This window comes from Convolutriloba macropyga, chromosome 11 (assembly GCF_964194025.1).
Source record: "Convolutriloba macropyga chromosome 11, txConMacr16.3, whole genome shotgun sequence".
Taxonomy (NCBI): domain Eukaryota; kingdom Metazoa; phylum Xenacoelomorpha; order Acoela; family Convolutidae; genus Convolutriloba; species Convolutriloba macropyga.
The window spans coordinates 22,688,667-22,707,889 of NC_134478.1; the positions used below are offsets into that span (position 1 = coordinate 22,688,667).

General features: G+C 38.1%; 1 protein-coding gene across 1 annotated transcript in view; it reads right to left on the reverse strand.

Moving 5' to 3' along the window:
• Positions 1 to 2,511: 2,511 nt before the first annotated feature.
• The window catches only part of LOC142349856 (galactose-1-phosphate uridylyltransferase-like), a 23,053-nt gene continuing 6,341 nt past the window's right edge, over positions 2,512 to 19,223 (reverse strand). The window contains exons 4-7 of the mRNA XM_075401673.1: positions 18,680 to 18,718; positions 18,318 to 18,361; positions 17,517 to 17,981; positions 2,512 to 2,746 (exon numbers count right to left, since the gene is read on the reverse strand). Of these exons, the coding sequence (XP_075257788.1) occupies positions 2,672 to 2,746; positions 17,517 to 17,981; positions 18,318 to 18,361; positions 18,680 to 18,718 (623 nt within the window). The 3' untranslated portion in view covers positions 2,512 to 2,671. The remainder of the gene's footprint in view (positions 2,747 to 17,516; positions 17,982 to 18,317; positions 18,362 to 18,679; positions 18,719 to 19,223) is intronic.

Below are 19,223 nucleotides of genomic sequence, written 5' to 3' on the forward strand. Positions count from 1 at the left end.
ATAGGCAAACTTGGATCCCCCAGGTTAGCGGTGTATTTTGTTCAAAGTAAAATGGATATATATAACAACACAAAATTTGTTAGTAGGGGGGAGGCAAAAAAACACCGGGGCGGGGACATAGTTTTGCTCAACTTTTTCAAACTTTTATTATTAGTAGTTTATAAATTAAACGACACGTTATTATAAAAACTGAAGTGAGGCAGAAGCAAAACGCACAAACATAGCTGGCAGATTGCCAGAAAATAGCCGCAATAGGTTCGTAGATCGGCAGTCTAAAAAAAACAGTAAAAAAGACAGACCAAAAAAATTCGTCTTTTCATTGAAGGGTGATATGTTATATTTTGATTAAAAATCTGTACAAGTTATTGCTGCCTCTATTAGCTGATCTCAAATAACCTTCATTTAGAGTGACACACACCCATTTGACCTTATCTCTCTGAATTAAAGTAAATAAAAGTCAATTTCAAAGTGAGGAAGTCATTTTTCAGAGTGAGGTAAGTCAAGTGTGACCAAAAATTTAATCACGCGCATGAACAAAAAACTCGCTCCACTAAGAGCGAAAAATGACGTCACACATGCAATTCGGTTGAAATTGCACGAACGAATGAACAAAAAGTGGCTGTGACGTCTTATGGTCGTAACAAAAATCATGACGAAAAAAAAAACATAGCAGGACAAGTCCTGAAATACAATTCAAAGAACTGAATGAAAGTTAGAATTACTCTACCTGACAAGCAGATCAAATGCCAGTCAAAAGGCAAACAAATTAATCTCAAAAAAATTAGAAACAATCAACAAACGAAAGAAAACTATACCCATTGCTAAGCTAAAACTCTTGTAGCTTTTACCCCTAAACCAAATTTTGATCCCTTTATATATACCGATTTCAAAAAAAACGTTCAAACCCATTTTTGTTTCTGGAATCGGTCCAGTATTATATCTGCAGGACCTGAAAAAAAATCATTGGCCCTTGAAGATCGATTAACTCGAAAATGACAGAAAAATATATTCAAAAAAATGAAATCAAGTGCAAATTTTAATGAAATGTTGTTGAAAATTGTGATATTAGATATTAATATTCAGAATCATTTTTGTGTCTCTAGGGGCCCTCCCGTAACCATTTCAAGCCTTAAAAAAACTCATTGGCTCAAAGATCGAAAAGTAAAAAATTTTAGGAAAAATTTCAAAAAATAAAAAATCGTTCTATTAAAATGTTGCCCATTCAATTGCGCCCTAGCAACTATTTAATAATATACTATCAAACCCGGGATGAGGTTATCTGGCTACTGAGGCAAGAAAAACTGAATTAGATATTGTTTCGAAGACAAATGTTTCGAAAAAAAACTCGAAAGAATTTGCAAATTTAAAAAAAGTTTCAAAATTCGAAAAGTTTAATTGTTGAAAACAAATCCATTTAAACTAACAACCATTCAGTAACTATTTATCAGACCGTGGAACAGGTTTTGCACTTCAGAATGGACAAAGATAAAAAATATACAAAAACTTTTGGAAACCTTAAAAAAATTACAGATTTTATTAAAAAAAAACGCTTTAAGTTCGAGACATTAAAATGTTGAAAACCAATCCATTGGTACTAGAAACTATGCAATGCCCTATTATCAAACCTTGAACGAGATTCCCAGGCTCCTGAAGCTCGAAAAACTCAAAAATGACAAAAATTTTCAAAAAACTCATCAACTTAGTATCATTTTGCGTGTTTGTGTTTGTAGTACTAAAAAATATAGTTCATAAAAGGGTCATAACAAGTAATTTTGTCTCGCAAAACGCCTTGATCAACTTTTAAAAACTTCAACCTACGAAAAATCAAACAAAAAACTAGAAAAAATTACAAAAAAAAAAACAAAAAAATGCAGCATTTTGAGACCAAAAACTCCTTAAAAAGACCTTTAACCTTGAATTAGAGCCATCCCAGCAGCTGCACCACTCTAAGCACTTGAAGGACTACTAAACCCCTTTTTGGGTCTCTAATGAAACTTAATGCCCACTGGGCTTTACCTGTTTATCCCGTTTTGAAAGATCAAAGTCATTGAAAAATGTGTGAACACATCTTAAAAAAAACAGCGCCCCAATACAATTCAAATTCTTTGAATTGTAAAAAACCAAGAGAAGGCCAATAATAGCCCCAGCTATCGCTGTGCGGCTATTAAAAAGAAATTCGAAGAACAGCGGTTCGTCTTAAATATATCGATTTAGTTAAAATTAAATTGGATTCAGTGAGTTCCACTTGGCTAGTTGAAAATTAATTTGATAGAAGATACGCCGAAAATAGTGTCCCATTTTTATTTATTCTGGCTGAAGTCTAATTGGGATTTCACCAACTCAACTCCTGTCAGTCAAATTTGATTAACTTTGACTAAAAAACTTTTAATTGTTGTGGCCTGGTTAGTTCAAATGATAACAACGAATCTTTATACTTCGATAGAGTTTTGAGGTCCGGTCATTCGCAAGCCGAGATCTTTCTAACAACCAATATAGGAAATTTGACATGTATAATCTTTCACCTTTAATTCATTTGGTTATCAATAAATATTAAAATTTATTTCCTCAATTACAGAAAATTTTGAAATAATTTAATATTTAACTGAAATACTGCCACCACTAATTATACTGCACCTTATAGTGTTTATGAAACATCACAACAATCTTATAACTATAACTGTTGTTGATTTTCATTTGACTCTTGAGTGTAATGAGTAGTAGATTGAATCTTCAGGTAATCGGCCGCCTGTAAAGACAAATAATAACACAAAACGAAAATGTTAAAAACGGTTTTTGTTTTCCTTAACACAATTATAGCTGGCAGACTTGAACAAAAACAGAAGTTGGTCAGCAGATAGATGTCAAAATATAGATGTTTGCATGACGGTAACGTCATGAAACCAAAAGTATTTTTTTAAAAAGCAGGAAATTGCTCTAGCATAACGTATAATTCTCTATACTGCTCCTGTGACTAAATGTAAAGTTAAAATCTTTAAAATCTCTTGTGAAAATTTCCAAACGTAGCAGTAATGTTGTTTATATTCTGTTGAACTGGCAATCTTTTGTTGTAGAGAAGTTCTTAAAGCCCAAAGCGAGATAACTCCAAATATGCTACAATTTTCTTTGACTGATATCAAGCTTCAAATAAAAACTTAAAAGACGAAAACTCCAAAACATAACCAGCAGATTGCCGGAAAATAGCCGCCGTTGATTCCCATAAATCTATGGGGATTGAAAGAAAAGAAAATATCAACAAAAATTGATTTTTGTATACAAACTTTTTAAGTGCGATTTATTTTGATGTCAATTCGTAATTCAACATACTCATGTCTCTCAGTGAGAGGCTACAGGGGCTACTATCAATACCAATAAGTATAAGAGATGGTAACTAAGACTTATAGGAACGACGATCAAATAGCGGGTATCTAAAATTGGGCTTTATGGGTTTATCCCGTTTCTATTTCTGACTTCAATTTTTTATACTGACTCTGTTCATTTTGAATTGCTTTGCTGAGCAACTGATGTTTAAATTCACTTTTAGCAGAATGAGAGAAGAGAGAAACTAGCCTTGAGAAGTCAAAAAGATTTCACGCAAAATGCTGAAAAAGCGGCAAAATGGTATAGCGAAAAAAAGTTCGAAGAAGTAAAAAAAAATAGGAGCGCTATAATAGCCGGCTGAGAAGATGAGGGCAGCTATTAAAAATATACCCGGCAGATTGCCGGAAAATAGCCGCCGTTGATTCCAATAAGCATGATTGGGATTGAAAAAATAGAAGATATTGAAAAAAAAAAGATTTTTGTAAAAAGATAATTTTCAGTCCGATTTATTTTGATGGCATTTCGTAGTTGAATATAACGTACTTGTTTCTTAGAGAGAGGCTACAGGGGCTACTATCAGTACCAATAAGCATTAGAGATGGTAACTAAGACTTATAGTAACGACGTTCAAATAGCGGGTATCTAAAATTGGGCTTTATGGGTTTATCCCGTTTCTATTTCTGACTTCAATTTTTTATACTGACTCTGTTCATTTTGAATTGCTTTGCTGAGCAACTGATGTTTAAATTCACTTTTAGCAGAATGAGAGAAGAGAGAAACTAGCCTTGAGAAGTCAAAAAGATTTCACGCAAAATGCTGAAAAAGCGGCAAAATGGTATAGCGAAAAAAAGTTCGAAGAAGTAAAAAAAAATAGGAGCGCTATAATAGCCGGCTGAGAAGATGAGGGCAGCTATTAAAAATATACCCGGCAGATTGCCGGAAAATAGCCGCCGTTGATTCCAATAAGCATGATTGGGATTGAAAAAATAGAAGATATTGAAAAAAAAAGATTTTTGTAAAAAGATAATTTTCAGTCCGATTTATTTTGATGGCATTTCGTAGTTGAATATAACGTACTTGTTTCTTAGAGAGAGGCTACAGGGGCTACTATCAGTACCAATAAGCATTAGAGATGGTAACTAAGACTTATAGTAACGACGTTCAAATAGCGGTCATCTAAAATTGGGCTTTATGGGTTTATCCCGTTTCTACTTCTGACTTCAATTTTTTATACTGACTCTGTTCATTTTGAATTGCTTTGCTGAGCAACTGATGTTCAAAATCACTTTTAGGAGAATGAGAGAAGAGAGAAACTAGCCTAGAGAAGTCAAAAAGATATCACGCAAAATGTTGAAAAAGCGGCAAAATGAGGTAAAGCGAAACATTTTTTTATTCGACGAAGTAAAAAAACATAGCAGGACAAGTCCTGAAACACAATTAAAAGAATTGAATGAAAAACTCAGACGTACTCTATCTGACCAGCAGATCAATTGAACAATTACAGCAAGAACACAAACAAAATCATCTCAAAAAATTGAGAAATTTAAAAGAATCAAAATTAAACAAAATATACTCAGTGCTAAAACTCGAAGCTTTCAAAACTAAGGCAAAATTTTTCCCTTTAAAAATACCTATTTCAAAAATATTTTCAAAATCAATTTTTGTTTCTGAAATGGGTCCAGTATTATATCTGCAAAACCTGAAAAATATTCATTGGTCCTTGAAGATCGATGATTAACTCGAAAATGACCAAAAAATTTAAAAAAAAAGAAATCACTTGCAAACTATCAGAAAATGCTGCTGAAATCGTGATAAAAATCTCTTCAGAATGATTTCTATGTCTCTAGAGGCTCTCCAGTAACCCACGCAAAATGTTGAAAAAGCGGCAAAATGAGGTAAAGCGAAACATTTTTTTATTCGACGAAGTAAAAAAACATAGCAGGACAAGTCCTGACGTACAATTCAAAGAATTTTCATTGACTAAACAGAAAAACTATACCTAGAATGGACTATGAGTGAAATGCGAAAACCATTTTAGAAAAAATCAGATCAAAAAAATAAGAAAAAACAGAAAATCAATGTCAAAATGACGCATGTGAACCAAAAAACCACTAGCGAGAAATGAAAAATTAATTCAAACTAGGTCTAGAATGAGCTGTGAATGGATTGACAAACCATTTAGAAAAAAATCCGATCCAAAAAATCGAAAAAAACAGTAAAAATCAGAGCGAAATTACTGCATGTGAACAAAAAACCACTACCGAGAAACCGAATTTTTGTTCAAACACCGTTTTCTCACTCTACTTTAAAATTAGAGCGAAAAAAATTCACGCCGCTAAACCACTCGCTTTTTCGCTCAATTTCCTGTTTCGACGTGACCAAAATCACTACTCCAATTTGACTTCAAAAATCATGAAAATGTGTGAACAGGTCTGAAAAAAAAGACAGCGCCCCAATACAATTCAAATTCTTTGAATTGTAAAAAAAAATAGGAGCGCTATAATAGCCGGCTGAGAAGATGAGGGCGGCTATTAAAAACTTTTGATGTATGTCAAAAGCAATAGACCCTTGATCTGAAAAGTGGAGGGTCGGTAATATGCATTTGCACATCCAACCCCGCTCATCCACATAATGATTTAGAAAAAAAACGAAAAATTTTCAAATTCACACACACTTCGAAAAAACGGTCTATGAGTAAAATTCGCAAGATATAAACTCCAACTATTTTTAAATAAAAAACGCCTCTTAAGACGGCCTATGAGAACGACCATTACAGAGGCTAGGAGACAAGACAAACGCAATAAAAAATAACAAAAATTAATTACGGACAATACTCAAAGACTTTTTCGAAAAAACTTTGTATCAAACGCAGAAGAGAATCAGGAAATACCTAAAGTAAACAAATTAACTTCACTATAAAACTGTCACTAGGAATTGTACTTCACAGTAGAACCTCTTTTAAAGGGACTATGTGGATAGAAAACAACAAACAAAAATATTGACCAGCATAGAAGTCAAAAACTTCATGAAAAAACAGTGTCAATCAGTGTATGTGAAGCAAGTGAATGTGAGCTTTTATTATTGTTGCGTAGATAAAAGTGGATAAAAAGAAGAGCAAAAAAGTCCAAGTTCAGAAATTCCAACTGATTATCTAACCAGTTTAACAATTTCGCGACAAACCAAGCACGAAACGAAAAGCACTCGACTTAAACAAACTCGATGAAGTCGAAGCCAAAAAAAGCACGCTTGATCTCTTTCTCCGCCATAATCAAAAGCCTGGTTGACACCCTTCTTCAGCACTCAGCAGCCTGGTTGGCACACGACCTATATCTCTGCCAAACGAATTCCGGTCTGAATTGGAACATCCATTGTAAGTCTGGTACGTTATAAGTACTTGGAAATCACGCTATCTCCTTCAATGATTGAACAAGAGACAGAGTTTCATCTGCCTATACCACAGATAACTACTCGCCCGTATCAGAACTGAAGTATCTATTGCTCCAGACCAATTATACGGCAGGAGATACTCTTGCCTAGTTTCAATTCAGGTCAAACAGCAGACCTGGACATTACTATTAACTCACCGCTGCAATCCAGTATACTTTTCCAGATGCCTGACTACGCTAGCAGCAGCGGAGGAAACAAAATTGACCGGCATTCACATATTCAATGGAAAAGGGGGCGTCCAGTTTAGTCCACTAGACTTCGAAACATTTGGAGGTTTCACAGGGATTTTTCGAATAAACTTGAAACGGTTAGCCATACTTGAAGATAGCAAAAGCTTCCAACCTGCATGGCTGTCAGTAGCTTCTGGCCGTGCTGCTCAGATTGACTCAGTTTGGGCACGAAATTTCCTTTGACACATGAGTGTAAATACGCAATGAAAAGATTGAGATATTTATGCTGACATCTATGAGTGTTTAGAGTAGAAAGTGACCGGTTTCTGTCGGTGCAAATATCAAGAACATGAAATGGAAGCATCAGTTTTCGTCAAATGTCGATAACTACTGCCCTCAAATCATAAATAAAACCAGAATTAACTTTGATAGAACACAATATTAATATAAATTTGTTTTTGGACATATAGAAAATATTTCTTTCAGAAATTTTTGCTGTCCAGCCTCATGAATTACCACTTCTAAAGTTTCCATACTTCCACTATTTCTCATTTTTATTTAGCTGATCTGAAAGTTCAAGGTATAGCTGACATTGATCCACTTCCATTTTTGCATAAATATATGCCTCGAATTATGGAAGTGTAATCTGTGTTCCTCAGCGTTCAACACGGTTGGATTTACAATTGAATATGCTATAAAACTGATTATCTGGATACAGCGAACTGTCTTCGGCTTTGCAAGCGCGGTTTGTTATTCCCAAACCACCGTGCTTGGCTGATAAGCAGAATAGCTTACGGATCACTTCATGCACATTATTAACATTTGTGACAGCTGATAAATATCTGCATCCTATTAGCACCTATAATGGTTGTAGAAACTACTCGCATTATGGTGCTACCCTCGTGAACAAATTTCTCTCTGCTCAGATTTAAATCGTGAAAACTGAAAAAACTTTGGGGGCAATATTTAAGGGCGTCACATAAAACTCAGTTTTCTCATGTAAGTTCCCAATTTTTTGTCTTAAAAACTGTTAATGTTGCCCAAAAAGCCCCATAAATAATGTTTTCCAGTAAAGACTTTGAAACTGAAATAGGCAAAATAAAGTTGAGCGTCCGCAATACATTTTTTAGGCTTGATAGCCAACCTTTTGCCCTGTTTCAATGATTTTTTTCAATACATTCCTTTAATTTTTATAAAATTAGCGCGAGCGGCGGGAATATTTGCAAAAAAACGTTTTACGCATTTTCCCGGGCTATGTATCGTTCTAATCAGCGTCAACAAGGCAGCTCCAAAAAATAACATGAAAAAATCATCCCTTTAGTTGTGACCTCTTCACTGTCGTTAATATCTGTTTCGCTGAGCACCAGCTCACATTTTTCTTGGTAATTGCTGTATAGAAACAAGGAGGCTTCTTGCCAGTAATTTCTGGCATTTGGAACGTCAGCATTGCGATCGATTGAATTTTTTGGTTAAAAATACATTTTTTGCGTCAAGTAACAGCAGGCCACAATCATTTTTCAGACTCCGTCAATTATTTATTTCTTTTGACGTCGACTATGCTTAATTAATAATTAACTTGGTTACCATGACTAGGTTTATAAAACAGCATTTGGAACGTCAGCATTGCAACCGAATGAATTTTTTGGTTGAAAATACATTTTTGCGTCAAGTAATAGCAGGCCAAAATCATTTTTCAGACTAAGTCAATTATTTATTTCTTTTGACGTCAACTATGCTTAATTAATAATTAACTTGGTTACCATGACTAGGTTTATAAAACAGCAATTCACCAGTTTAACAAATCAATTTTCAACCGTTCAATTCAGTTTTCCAGTTATAAAATATATCTATCTATTCTCCCCACTTTGTTCAGGTTAGAATGAAAACTCATAATTAAATAAATTTATTAAATCAAGCGTGTTTTCATTCTAACCTTCTTCGCATTAGTGTGACTGAAACCGATTGAGCAAGCCTGCTGAAAAACAGCTGATAAACCAGCTGAGTACAAACTTCTGTTATCAGTAAGAAGAGCTACTCACTTCAATGTCTTTCTGACCAACTCAGAGAGGCCACCAAATGATTCAAGAGCCATGGAAATAAATTAAACACCTATGTTGGCACATTATTGGGAATATTGCTCCAAATTCCTGTCTTCAGCAGCTCTCAGGGCAAAACCGGACTTCCTCGTCGCATTTGAAAAATTACTGGGTTGCAGTAGGGATGTAATGGTTATATCAAGAGCTGCCGGTTGCCCAGCAGACCAACAAGGTAAACACACATCTCCAGGTCGAGAAGTTGCTTATGGTATCAAGCTTCTCTGCTCGCAAAATGGTGACAGATTTGCAGCGCTGCAAGCGGAAAATCTTAGGCGGTCGTGTCGCGAAATCCTATCGCCCCGCCCATGACATGCAAAAGCATGATGACCGAGTGTATCCACAGACCCTGTTTTACAATAGGGACACTTTGTTTTTCATATATGGTAGCGCCCAGTCTGTACTTCACAGCTGCACGAAAATCCTTTGGCAAAAGATAGAGGCCGAGAGCCGGTATGGGAGCTGCCGATAACCAGGCTTCTGATTGGGGCAGAGAGTGACAATAAACGAGCTTTATCTCATTCTGAAGTTTGATTTTCAATTAATTTATTGAGAGCAATTTTGTCGAGGACTTCCTGTATTTTGCTTTGAGTAGGCTGGGATATTGACAAATCATTTATTTCATCAATCATTTTGGTAAAAGTAATCTGCTGTCGGACTATGGCCAGTTATAAGCTCTGCTAATGTAGCAGACTGCGATATCGAACCAATATAGGCTGCTTTTGTCTGATGAGACGCTCGTCGGATTCCAGTCTTCGTGATAGGCAAACATGCTTGACGCCATGAACCATTGGACAAGACTGTTCCCATTATATTCTCAAAAGTTGTCCTTTGAAGCGAGTCAATTCTCAAAAATCATTACAGCTTCCTCTGGTGTATTGCAGCGCAGTGAATACGCCATTTTTGGCGAACCTAGGCAACTACGTAGAATACCAAGAGCACACTAGGGTTCGTTTATGTACTAAAGGTTCTCCAGTAATTTTACTGTTTCATTCAATTTTGCTATCCATCGTGTTCAGAGCTCCTTTTGACCAGACCTCACATTTGTCTCTTTTGAGTTCTAGGCCGCACGTTTTGCCCGAGACAGTCAATATAGCTGAAGCCTCGTTCAATTCAGGTTCTGTTCCATCAATACTACCATCGTCAAGGTACCAACAGTGCTGCGTACGATTAGGTATTTTTGATTCAATCTCTTCTACTGTAGGTCACAAGGTTAGAGAGAACAACAGAGGACCCAAGAAATCTCCTTGTTGCACTCCAGATTGACTTATTACAGATTTGTTACTATAATAAAGATGACAGTGAGTAACAAAATAAGGTAAATGATGCAAGACTCGGCTCTAATGTAACAGCTGCATTTAGAATTTAACCTTTTTTAATGGAATTGAAGGCGTTTTCAAAATCGATCCGTAACATTCCTGCATCCTATAAAAGCTGCAATTTCTCATTTTCAATTCTGGTCGCGTTTATGATACCTTCAGCTCCACCTTTGACTCCTACACCAAGTTGTTTAGATGAAAACAGTTCAGCGGACTAACTCTGTTTGCGTTTGTTTGGCTATGCATTTTGCAACCAAACGTCGCAAGACCTTGCCCACAGCTATCGCACATACACCACCTTTCAATTTATTCAAAGAAGCACTGCGGAAAACTGGTGCCACTGACACAGGGAGCTGACCTGTTCTGGCCAAATTCACTAGCTTTGTTATGCTTGTACTAGCTTGTATAGATTGATCACATGCAGCGCAATTAACTGCGTCCAAAGGTGTTCAGGGAACATTTCAGATGGACCAGCAGCTGAAAAATTGGGGAAGGCTTCTATTTGGCCAAATACAGTTGGCTCATCACGCCGATGAGCTTGGGAGCTGTAATCATGAAATTGCAGCCGAGGTTCTTCTTCCAGAAAGTGTAAAGTTTTAAGCTCTCGGAATGTTTGGATATTATCTGGCGCTACTTCATCGGTTGACAGATTTTATGCTGCTATTCTTAATAAGCCTTGGAGGCACAGCGCCTTAGCACGAGCTGCAAGTGCTTCTATGGTTTCAGTAACGGTTTTTCTTGATTGCTTCATTGATGCAGCTTCATACCAAAGTCCAGCGTAGTCCATCGCTTTCCAGCGCTCAAACCGTTTTGACGATAAGTTTTACTGATTTCGTTTGTGTTTCTTTCGACACCTATTAGATGCTCCTTATATTCACTTAATAATGGCAAAGAGCTTCCAGTTTTCTCTGCAGTTTGGCTGTGCGTTATATCCCTCGATAGTTTTGGTGAACGTCAGACCAACTGAATCGAAATTGGACAGGTATGTACCGTAGTGTTGGAATCTGTTTCTTGCTAATTGTTTCCAAGTCTGGCAGTTCAATAGGACTCATGTTTAATGCACCAGGACAGACCTCTGTGCTATTTGAACTCAGTCCTGTTTCGCCAGTCAAAACTATCTCGTCAATGCGGGCTGCTATATCACGGAATCTTTTTTGTTTGACAGTCAGGGGCTAAATTGAGCGTATGCCCAAATGTACCTTGAGTCTGTACTTCACAGCTGCACGAAACTCCTTTGGCAAAAGATGGAGGCCGAGAGCCGGTATGGGAGCTGCCGATAACCAGGCTTCTGATTGGGGCAGAGAGTGACAATAAACGAGCTATATCTCATTCTGAAGTTTGATTTTCAATTAATTTAATGAGAGCAATTTTGTCGAGGACTTCCTGTATTTTGCTTTGAGTAGGCTGGGATATTGACAAATCATTTATTTCATCAATCATTTTGGTAAAAGTAATCTGCTGTCGGACTATGGCCAGTTATAAGCTCTGCTAATGTAGCAGACTGCGATATCGAACCAATATAGGCTGCTTTTGTCTGATGAGACGCTCGTCGGATTCCAATTACAGTCTTTGTGATAGGCAAACATGCTTGATGCCATGAACCATTGGACAAGACTGTTCCCAGTATATTCTCAAAAGTTGTCCTTTGAAGCGAGTCAAACTCCTCAAAAATCTTTACAGCTTCCTCTGGTGTATTGCAGCGCAGTGAATACGCCATTTTTGGCGAACCTAGGCAACTACGTAGAATACCAAGAGCACACTAGGGTTCGTTTATGAACTACAGGTTCTCCAGTAATTTTCCGATCTTTTCTGCATCAAGGAAGGAACGAATCGGGGGGATCCAACAGCAGTACCCAATAAATCAAGTCTGTCTCTACTGTTTCATTTAATTTTGCTATCCATCGTGTTCAGAGCTCCTTTTGACCAGACCTCACATTTGTCTCTTTTGAGTTCTAGGCCGCACGTTTTGCCCGAGACAGTCAATATAGCTGAAGCCTCGTTCAATTCAGGTTCTGTTCCATCAATACTACCATCGTCAAGGTACCAACAGTGCTGCGTACGATTAGGTATTTTTGATTCAATCTCTTCTACTGTAGGTCACAAGGTTAGAGAGAACAACAGAGGACCCAAGAAATCTCCTTGTTGCACTCCAGATTGACTTCTTACAGATTTGTTACTATAATAAAGATGACAGTGAGTAACAAAATAAGGTAAATGATGCAAGACTCGGCTTTAATGTAACAGCTGCATTTAGAATTTGACCTTTTTTAATGGAATTGAAGGCGTTTTCAAAATCGATCCGTAACATTCCTGCATCCTATAAAAGCTGCAATTTCTCATTTTCAATTCTGGTCGCGTTTATGATACCTTCAGCTCCACCTTTGACTCCTACACCAAGTTGTTTAGATGAAAACAGTTCAGCGGACTAACTCTGTTTGCGTTTGTTTGGCTATGCATTTTGCAACCAAACGTCGCAAGACCTTGCCCACAGCTATCGCACATACACCACCTTTCAATTTATTCAAAGAAGCACTGCGGAAAACTGGTGCCACTGACACAGGGAGCTGCCCTGTTCTGGCCAAATTCACTAGCTTTGTAATGCTTGTACTAGCTTGTATAGATTGATCACATGCAGCGCAATTAACTGCGTCCAAAGGTGTTCAGGAAACATTTTAGATGGACCAGCAGCTGAAAAATTGGGGAAGGCTTCTATTTGGCCAAATACAGTTGGCTCATCACGCCGATGAGCTTGGGAGCTGTAATCATGAAATTGCAGCCGAGGTTCTTCTTCCAGAAAGTGTAAAGTTTTAAGCTCTCGGAATGTTTGGATATTATGTGGCGCTACTTCATCGGTTGACAGATTTTATGCTGCTATTCTGAATAAGCCTTGGAGGCACAGCGCCTTAGCACGAGCCGCAAGTGGTTCTATGGTTTCAGTAACGGTTTTTCTTGATTGCTTCATTGATGCAGCTTCATACCAAAGTCCAGCGTAGTCCATCGCTTTCCAGCGCTCAAACCGTTTTGACGATAAGTTTTGCTGATTTCGTTTGTGTTTCTTTCGACACCTATTAGATGCTCCTTATATTCATTTACTAATGGCAAAGAGCTTCTTCCAGTTTTCTCTGCAGTTTGGCTGTGCGTTATATCCCTCGATAGTTTTGGTGAACGTCAGACCAACTGAATCGAAATTGGACAGGTATGTACCGTAGTGTTGGAATCTGTTTCTTGCTAATTGTTTCCAAGTCTGGCAGTTCAATAGGACTCATGTTTAATGCACCAGGACAGACCTCTGTGCTATTTGAACCCAGTCCTGTTTCGCCAGTCAAAACTATCTCGTCATTGCGGGCTGCTATATCACGGAATATTTTTTGTTTGACAGTCAGGGGCTAAATTGAGCGTATGCCCAAATGTACCTTGAGTCTGTACTTCACAGCTGCACGAAACTCTTTTGGCAAAAGATGGAGGCCGAGAGTCGGTATGGGAGCTGCCGATAACCAGGCTTCTGATTGGGGCAGAGAGTGACAATAAACGAGCTTTATCTCATTCTGAAGTTTGATTTTCAATTAATTTATTGAGAGCAATTTTGTCGAGGACTTCCTGTATTTTGCTTTGAGTAGGCTGGGATATTGACAAATCATTTTTTTCATCAATCATTTTGGTAAAAGTAATCTGCTGTCGGAATATGGCCAGTTATAAGCTCTGCTAATGTAGCAGACTGCGATATCGAACCAATATAGGCTGCTTTTGTCTGATGAGACGCTCGTCGGATTCCAATTACAGTCTTCGTGATAGGCAAACATGCTTGATGCCATGAACCATTGGACAAGACTGTTCCCAGTATATTCTCAAAAGTTGTCCTTTGAAGCGAGTCAAACTCCTCAAAAATCTTTACAGCTTCCTCTGGTGTATTGCAGCGCAGTGAATACGCCATTTTTGGCGAACCTAGGCAACTACGTAGAATACCAAGAGCACACTAGGGTTCGTTTATGTACTACAGGTTCTCCAGTAATTTTCCGATCTTTTCTGCATCAAGGAAGGAACGAATCGGGGGGATCCAACAGCAGGACCCAATAAATCAAGTCTGTCTCTACTGTTTCATTTAATTTTGCTATCCATCGTGTTCAGAGCTCCTTTTGACCAGAACTCACATTTGTCTCTTTTGAGTTCTAGGCCGCACGTTTTGCCGAGACAGTCAATATAGCTGAAGCCTCGTTCAATTCAGGTTCTGTTCCATCAATACTACCATCGTCAAGGTACCAACAGTGCTGCGTACGATTAGGTATTTTTGATTCAATCTCTTCTACTGTAGGTCACAAGGTTAGAGAGAACAACAGAGGACCCAAGAAATCTCCTTGTTTCACTCCAGATTGACTTATTACAGATTTGTTACTATAATAAAGATGACAGTGAGTAACAAAATAATGTAAATGATGCAAGACTCGGCTTTAATGTAACAGCTGCATTTAGAATTTGACCTTTTTTAATGGAATTGAAGGCGTTTTTAAAATCGATCCGTAACATTCCTGCATCCTATAAAAGCTGCAATTTCTCATTTTCAATTCTGGTCGCGTTTATGATACCTTCAGCTCCACCTTTGACTCCTACACCAAGTTGTTTAGATGAAAACAGTTCAGCGGACTAACTCTGTTTGCGTTTGTTTGGCTATGCATTTTGCAACCAAACGTCGCAAGACCTTGCCCACAGCTATCGCACATACACCACCTTTCAATTTATTCAAAGAAGCACTGCGGAAAACTGGTGCCACTGACACAGGGAGCTGACCTGTTCTGGCCAAATTCACTAGCTTTGTTATGCTTGTACTAGCTTGTATAGATTGATCACATGCAGCGCAATTAACTGCGTCCAAAGGTGTTCAGGGAACATTTCAGATGGACCAGCAGCTGAAAAATTGGGGAAGGCTTCTATTTGGCCAAATACAGTTGGCTCATCAAGCCGGTGAGCTTGGGAGCTGTAATCATGAAATTGCAGCCGAGGTTCTTCCAGAAAGTGTAAAGTTTTAAGCTCTCGGAATGTTTGGATATTATCTGGCGCTACTTCATCGGTTGACAGATTTTATGCTGCTATTCTGAATAAGCCTTGGAGGCACAGCGCCTTAGCACGAGCTGCAAGTGCTTCTATGGTTTCAGTAACGGTTTTTCTTGATTGCTTCATTGATGCAGCTTCATACCAAAGTCCAGCGTAGTCCATCGCTTTCCAGCGCTCAAACCGTTTTGACGATAAGTTTTACTGATTTCGTTTGTGTTTCTTTCGACACCTATTAGATGCTCCTTATATTCACTTAATAATGGCAAAGAGCTTCCAGTTTTCTCTGCAGTTTGGCTGTGCGTTATATCCCTCGATAGTTTTGGTGAACGTCAGACCAACTGAATCGAAATTGGACAGGTATGTACCGTAGTGTTGGAATCTGTTTCTTGCTAATTGTTTCCAAGTCTGGCAGTTCAATAGGACTCATGTTTAATGCACCAGGACAGACCTCTGTGCTATTTGAACTCAGTCCTGTTTCGCCAGTCAAAACTATCTCGTCAATGCGGGCTGCTATATCACGGAATCTTTTTTTGACAGTCAGGGGCTAAATTGAGGATATGCCCAAATGTACCTTGAGCACACCCATTCGGTAAATTGTGGTCTCCAACTTAAATAAAACTGTTTTTATTGTTTTTGTGGCTTTTCAGTTATTTGAAACAGTTTGTCTTTTCTATCAGGACAAACAGCACTGCATCAACGGGAACTTGAAAACGGGGGTTAGAGTCATCAACTGTCAAGTTGCTCAATGACTGTTTTAATCCAGAGGATTGGTTTCCTTGACTTAAATTGTCTGATAACACACTGCTTTCAACAAAGCTAGAACTATTTATTGTACATTCATTATTTTGAAGTGAAGAAACTTTCATTTTGTTTCCTTTTCTCTTTCCCATTTCTCGTCATTTTTTCCCAAATTAAAATGTATTTCTTCTTATATATCAAAAGATCTTTCATTTGACTGCTAATAAGAGGAAAAACTTTCAAATCTTGCATTATCTTTGTGCTGTTGACTGCAAATTAAATTTCAATATCGGAAACTGAAGTATGGTCGCTTAATAGATGTAACTAAAAATTATGTTGTTCTCTTCTCAATGAATAACAAAAACGTGGGGGGACTTCACTTGAAAAAACAACCACACGGAAAAAACAAACACCACAGAAACCAATTACTATCAAAATAGGAATCGTCTCACCGGGGGACTGCCATTCTTCATCTTGCCCCAATAAAGCCAAAACACTGCCAGCCAGCAGAAGTAACATACAGGACACAAAAACAGTTCTTAATCTTTCGTAACTTTCTCTCTTTGGGTGGCAGATATTTCTTTAGGCGCCAACCGCGCACTTGCTAATACAAAGTTTTCGATTAAGTCCATGCATAGACCCTTCGATTTAACAACAAAGCCGGCCTGCCAGACGCGCAGTACCAAACATAACCGACTAAACGTCGGAAGAATTGCTCTCGAACGACTAGTGGGAGCTCTAATCAATGGCTGCCTGCTCCAGTCGCGGGGGGGGGGGCTAAATGGGACTAAGAAGTTCAATAGTGGGCCTCAAATAACCACATTAGAGGTTAACATATACCACTGTTAAAATTTAAAGTGAAAAATAGCACCAGTTTCGGCGCACTTTTCATTTGACTTTTAGTATTAAATTGCCGCCAGTTTAGTTCCGCTGCTTGAAATTGTGATTGAGAGAGAATTTTAGATCACGTGAAACGCAAAAAGTCAAAGGGCGTAAAAGTCACTCGAAAAGTCAAAATTGTCAAGCGAAAATTTTGCATAAAAAAGACACACACGTTTACAGTAACTGCTATGAATTTCGTTCGAGAGCAATTAAACATTTCAGCTTAATTATCTACTGCCAAATCACCTACAGCTTTTCCAAGTAAAGGTCTCAACTTCGTTCGAAAACAATTAATAATAATCGGATCTTTTCCGTTTGTGCCCCGAGGCACGTGCCATATTTTTACATAAAGATTTCCCATATACCGACACGTGCTCTGTAACTGGGTGAGCATAATGTACTGGGGTGGGGCACAAACGGAAAAGATCCTAATAATCTTAGAACAATCGAGTTATGATCTTCCCGCGTGAAACAATTTAACTGACACGTTGCCTTGAACTCACCATTTCTGGGGTAATGTCTCTTTGTGGTTGGGCTAACATCTCATAACCCACCATAAACTTCTGAACTGTTGCTGATCGCAACAAGGGTGGGAAATAATGCAAATGCAGCTGCCAATGAGAAAAATCATCCCCATTTTCTTTGTCGTAATTTTTCCCTGTTGGCGCTCCATGAAATCCCATGGAATAGGGAAAGGAACAAGAAAACAAATTGTCATACTTTATCGTCAACAACTTCATGATGTTAGCAAGTGAATCTTTCTCATCATTGCTGAGGTTCATGAGTCGGAGTCTATGTTGTAGTGGAATAACAATGGTTTCAAATGGCCATAGAGCCCAGTATGGTACAATTGCCGCCCAGTGACTGTTTTTCACAATAATTCGTTTGTCTTCTTTGAGTTCTTTGGTGACGTAATCAAGGAGAAGATTGCTTCCATGTTTTTCCTTGTAGCGTCGCTGGCTTGTGTCCTGTGAAATGACAACGTCCTTTTCTAGATACAAGAAAATTCCGATTTATTCTGTTTGGCCCCCCACCCCACTATTTTTATGACCACCACGTAAACTATGGGTTGTTATATAGAACATTACTATGGAAAAAATAGCATGAGCGCCGGGACGCAAAAATTTATTGCCCACTAAGCTGCTGGGGGGGGATAATAGATACAAAAATTCAAATTCGAATAGGGTATAATTTGCATGACGACGTGCTAATACTCTTACCAAAAACCTGTAAGTTAAAGAATTTTGCGGTAATCGTTAGCCTGGAAAAAATTCATTGGCCGAAAATTTCTAATCAAGACTCACCTGTTTTGCTGGTTCTTGCGGTAGAAAGTCACTCGCCCAAATCTGAAGATAACAAAAATATTTCACTTGTATTTGAGATGTACAGTAAAAAGTTTAAGTTTGATTGCACTCTAGTTTAAGTTTCTCGTTGCACAGCTACATTTTTTTTTACTTACAGGTGGCTTTTAAAAAGTGTATTGCTCCCTCCGATGAAAATTCATGACAACGATGAGAACTTTTTGATAAGCAAAATATTGTTTGGATATATTCTGTTTATGAGAAGATACTTAGATGTATTTCCTTCGATCTATCGAGTAAAGTAACTGATAAGAGGGAATTTATAAATATAATAGGGTTGGATGGAAATAACAGTATTGTACCTGGACAGTGTGGGTGTGGATTGGAACAACCCATAATCTGACCTGAAAAAAAAATCATATCAAGTTTTGCAAATGAATGGAAGAAACCTAATCTTATCCTCGTTATACTTAAAGGCAAGCAAAAAATTGATAGTACCTCTGTACGAATGAAAGTACTATTTTGAATTACTATATCAAAACTGGGAATAACGTCGGATGAATTGCTCGATTTCTCGCATTCGACTGGCGAGAGGCAGGCTTTGGCTGTTACAACGACCTCAAGCTGAGGCAGACTTGCCCGCTCTGGTGACGAGGGTGTTGTTCGGGGTAGGGTCCAGACAGCTCAAAGTTGATCCTTTGTAAAAACTACGCCCACACAGCACAATTAATTAAGGGGTGGGGGATGGTTAAGAGGGTGAGATGAGAGGAATTGCCCTTTAAGTCTCCTCACCAGTTTTGGTGAATCGCATACTTAAAGACTAATAAGGCTAAGGAACTGCTCAGCTGTTTGATGCCCGCCACAAAACTCGCTCCACTGAGAGTGAAAAATGACGTCACGCACGCAATT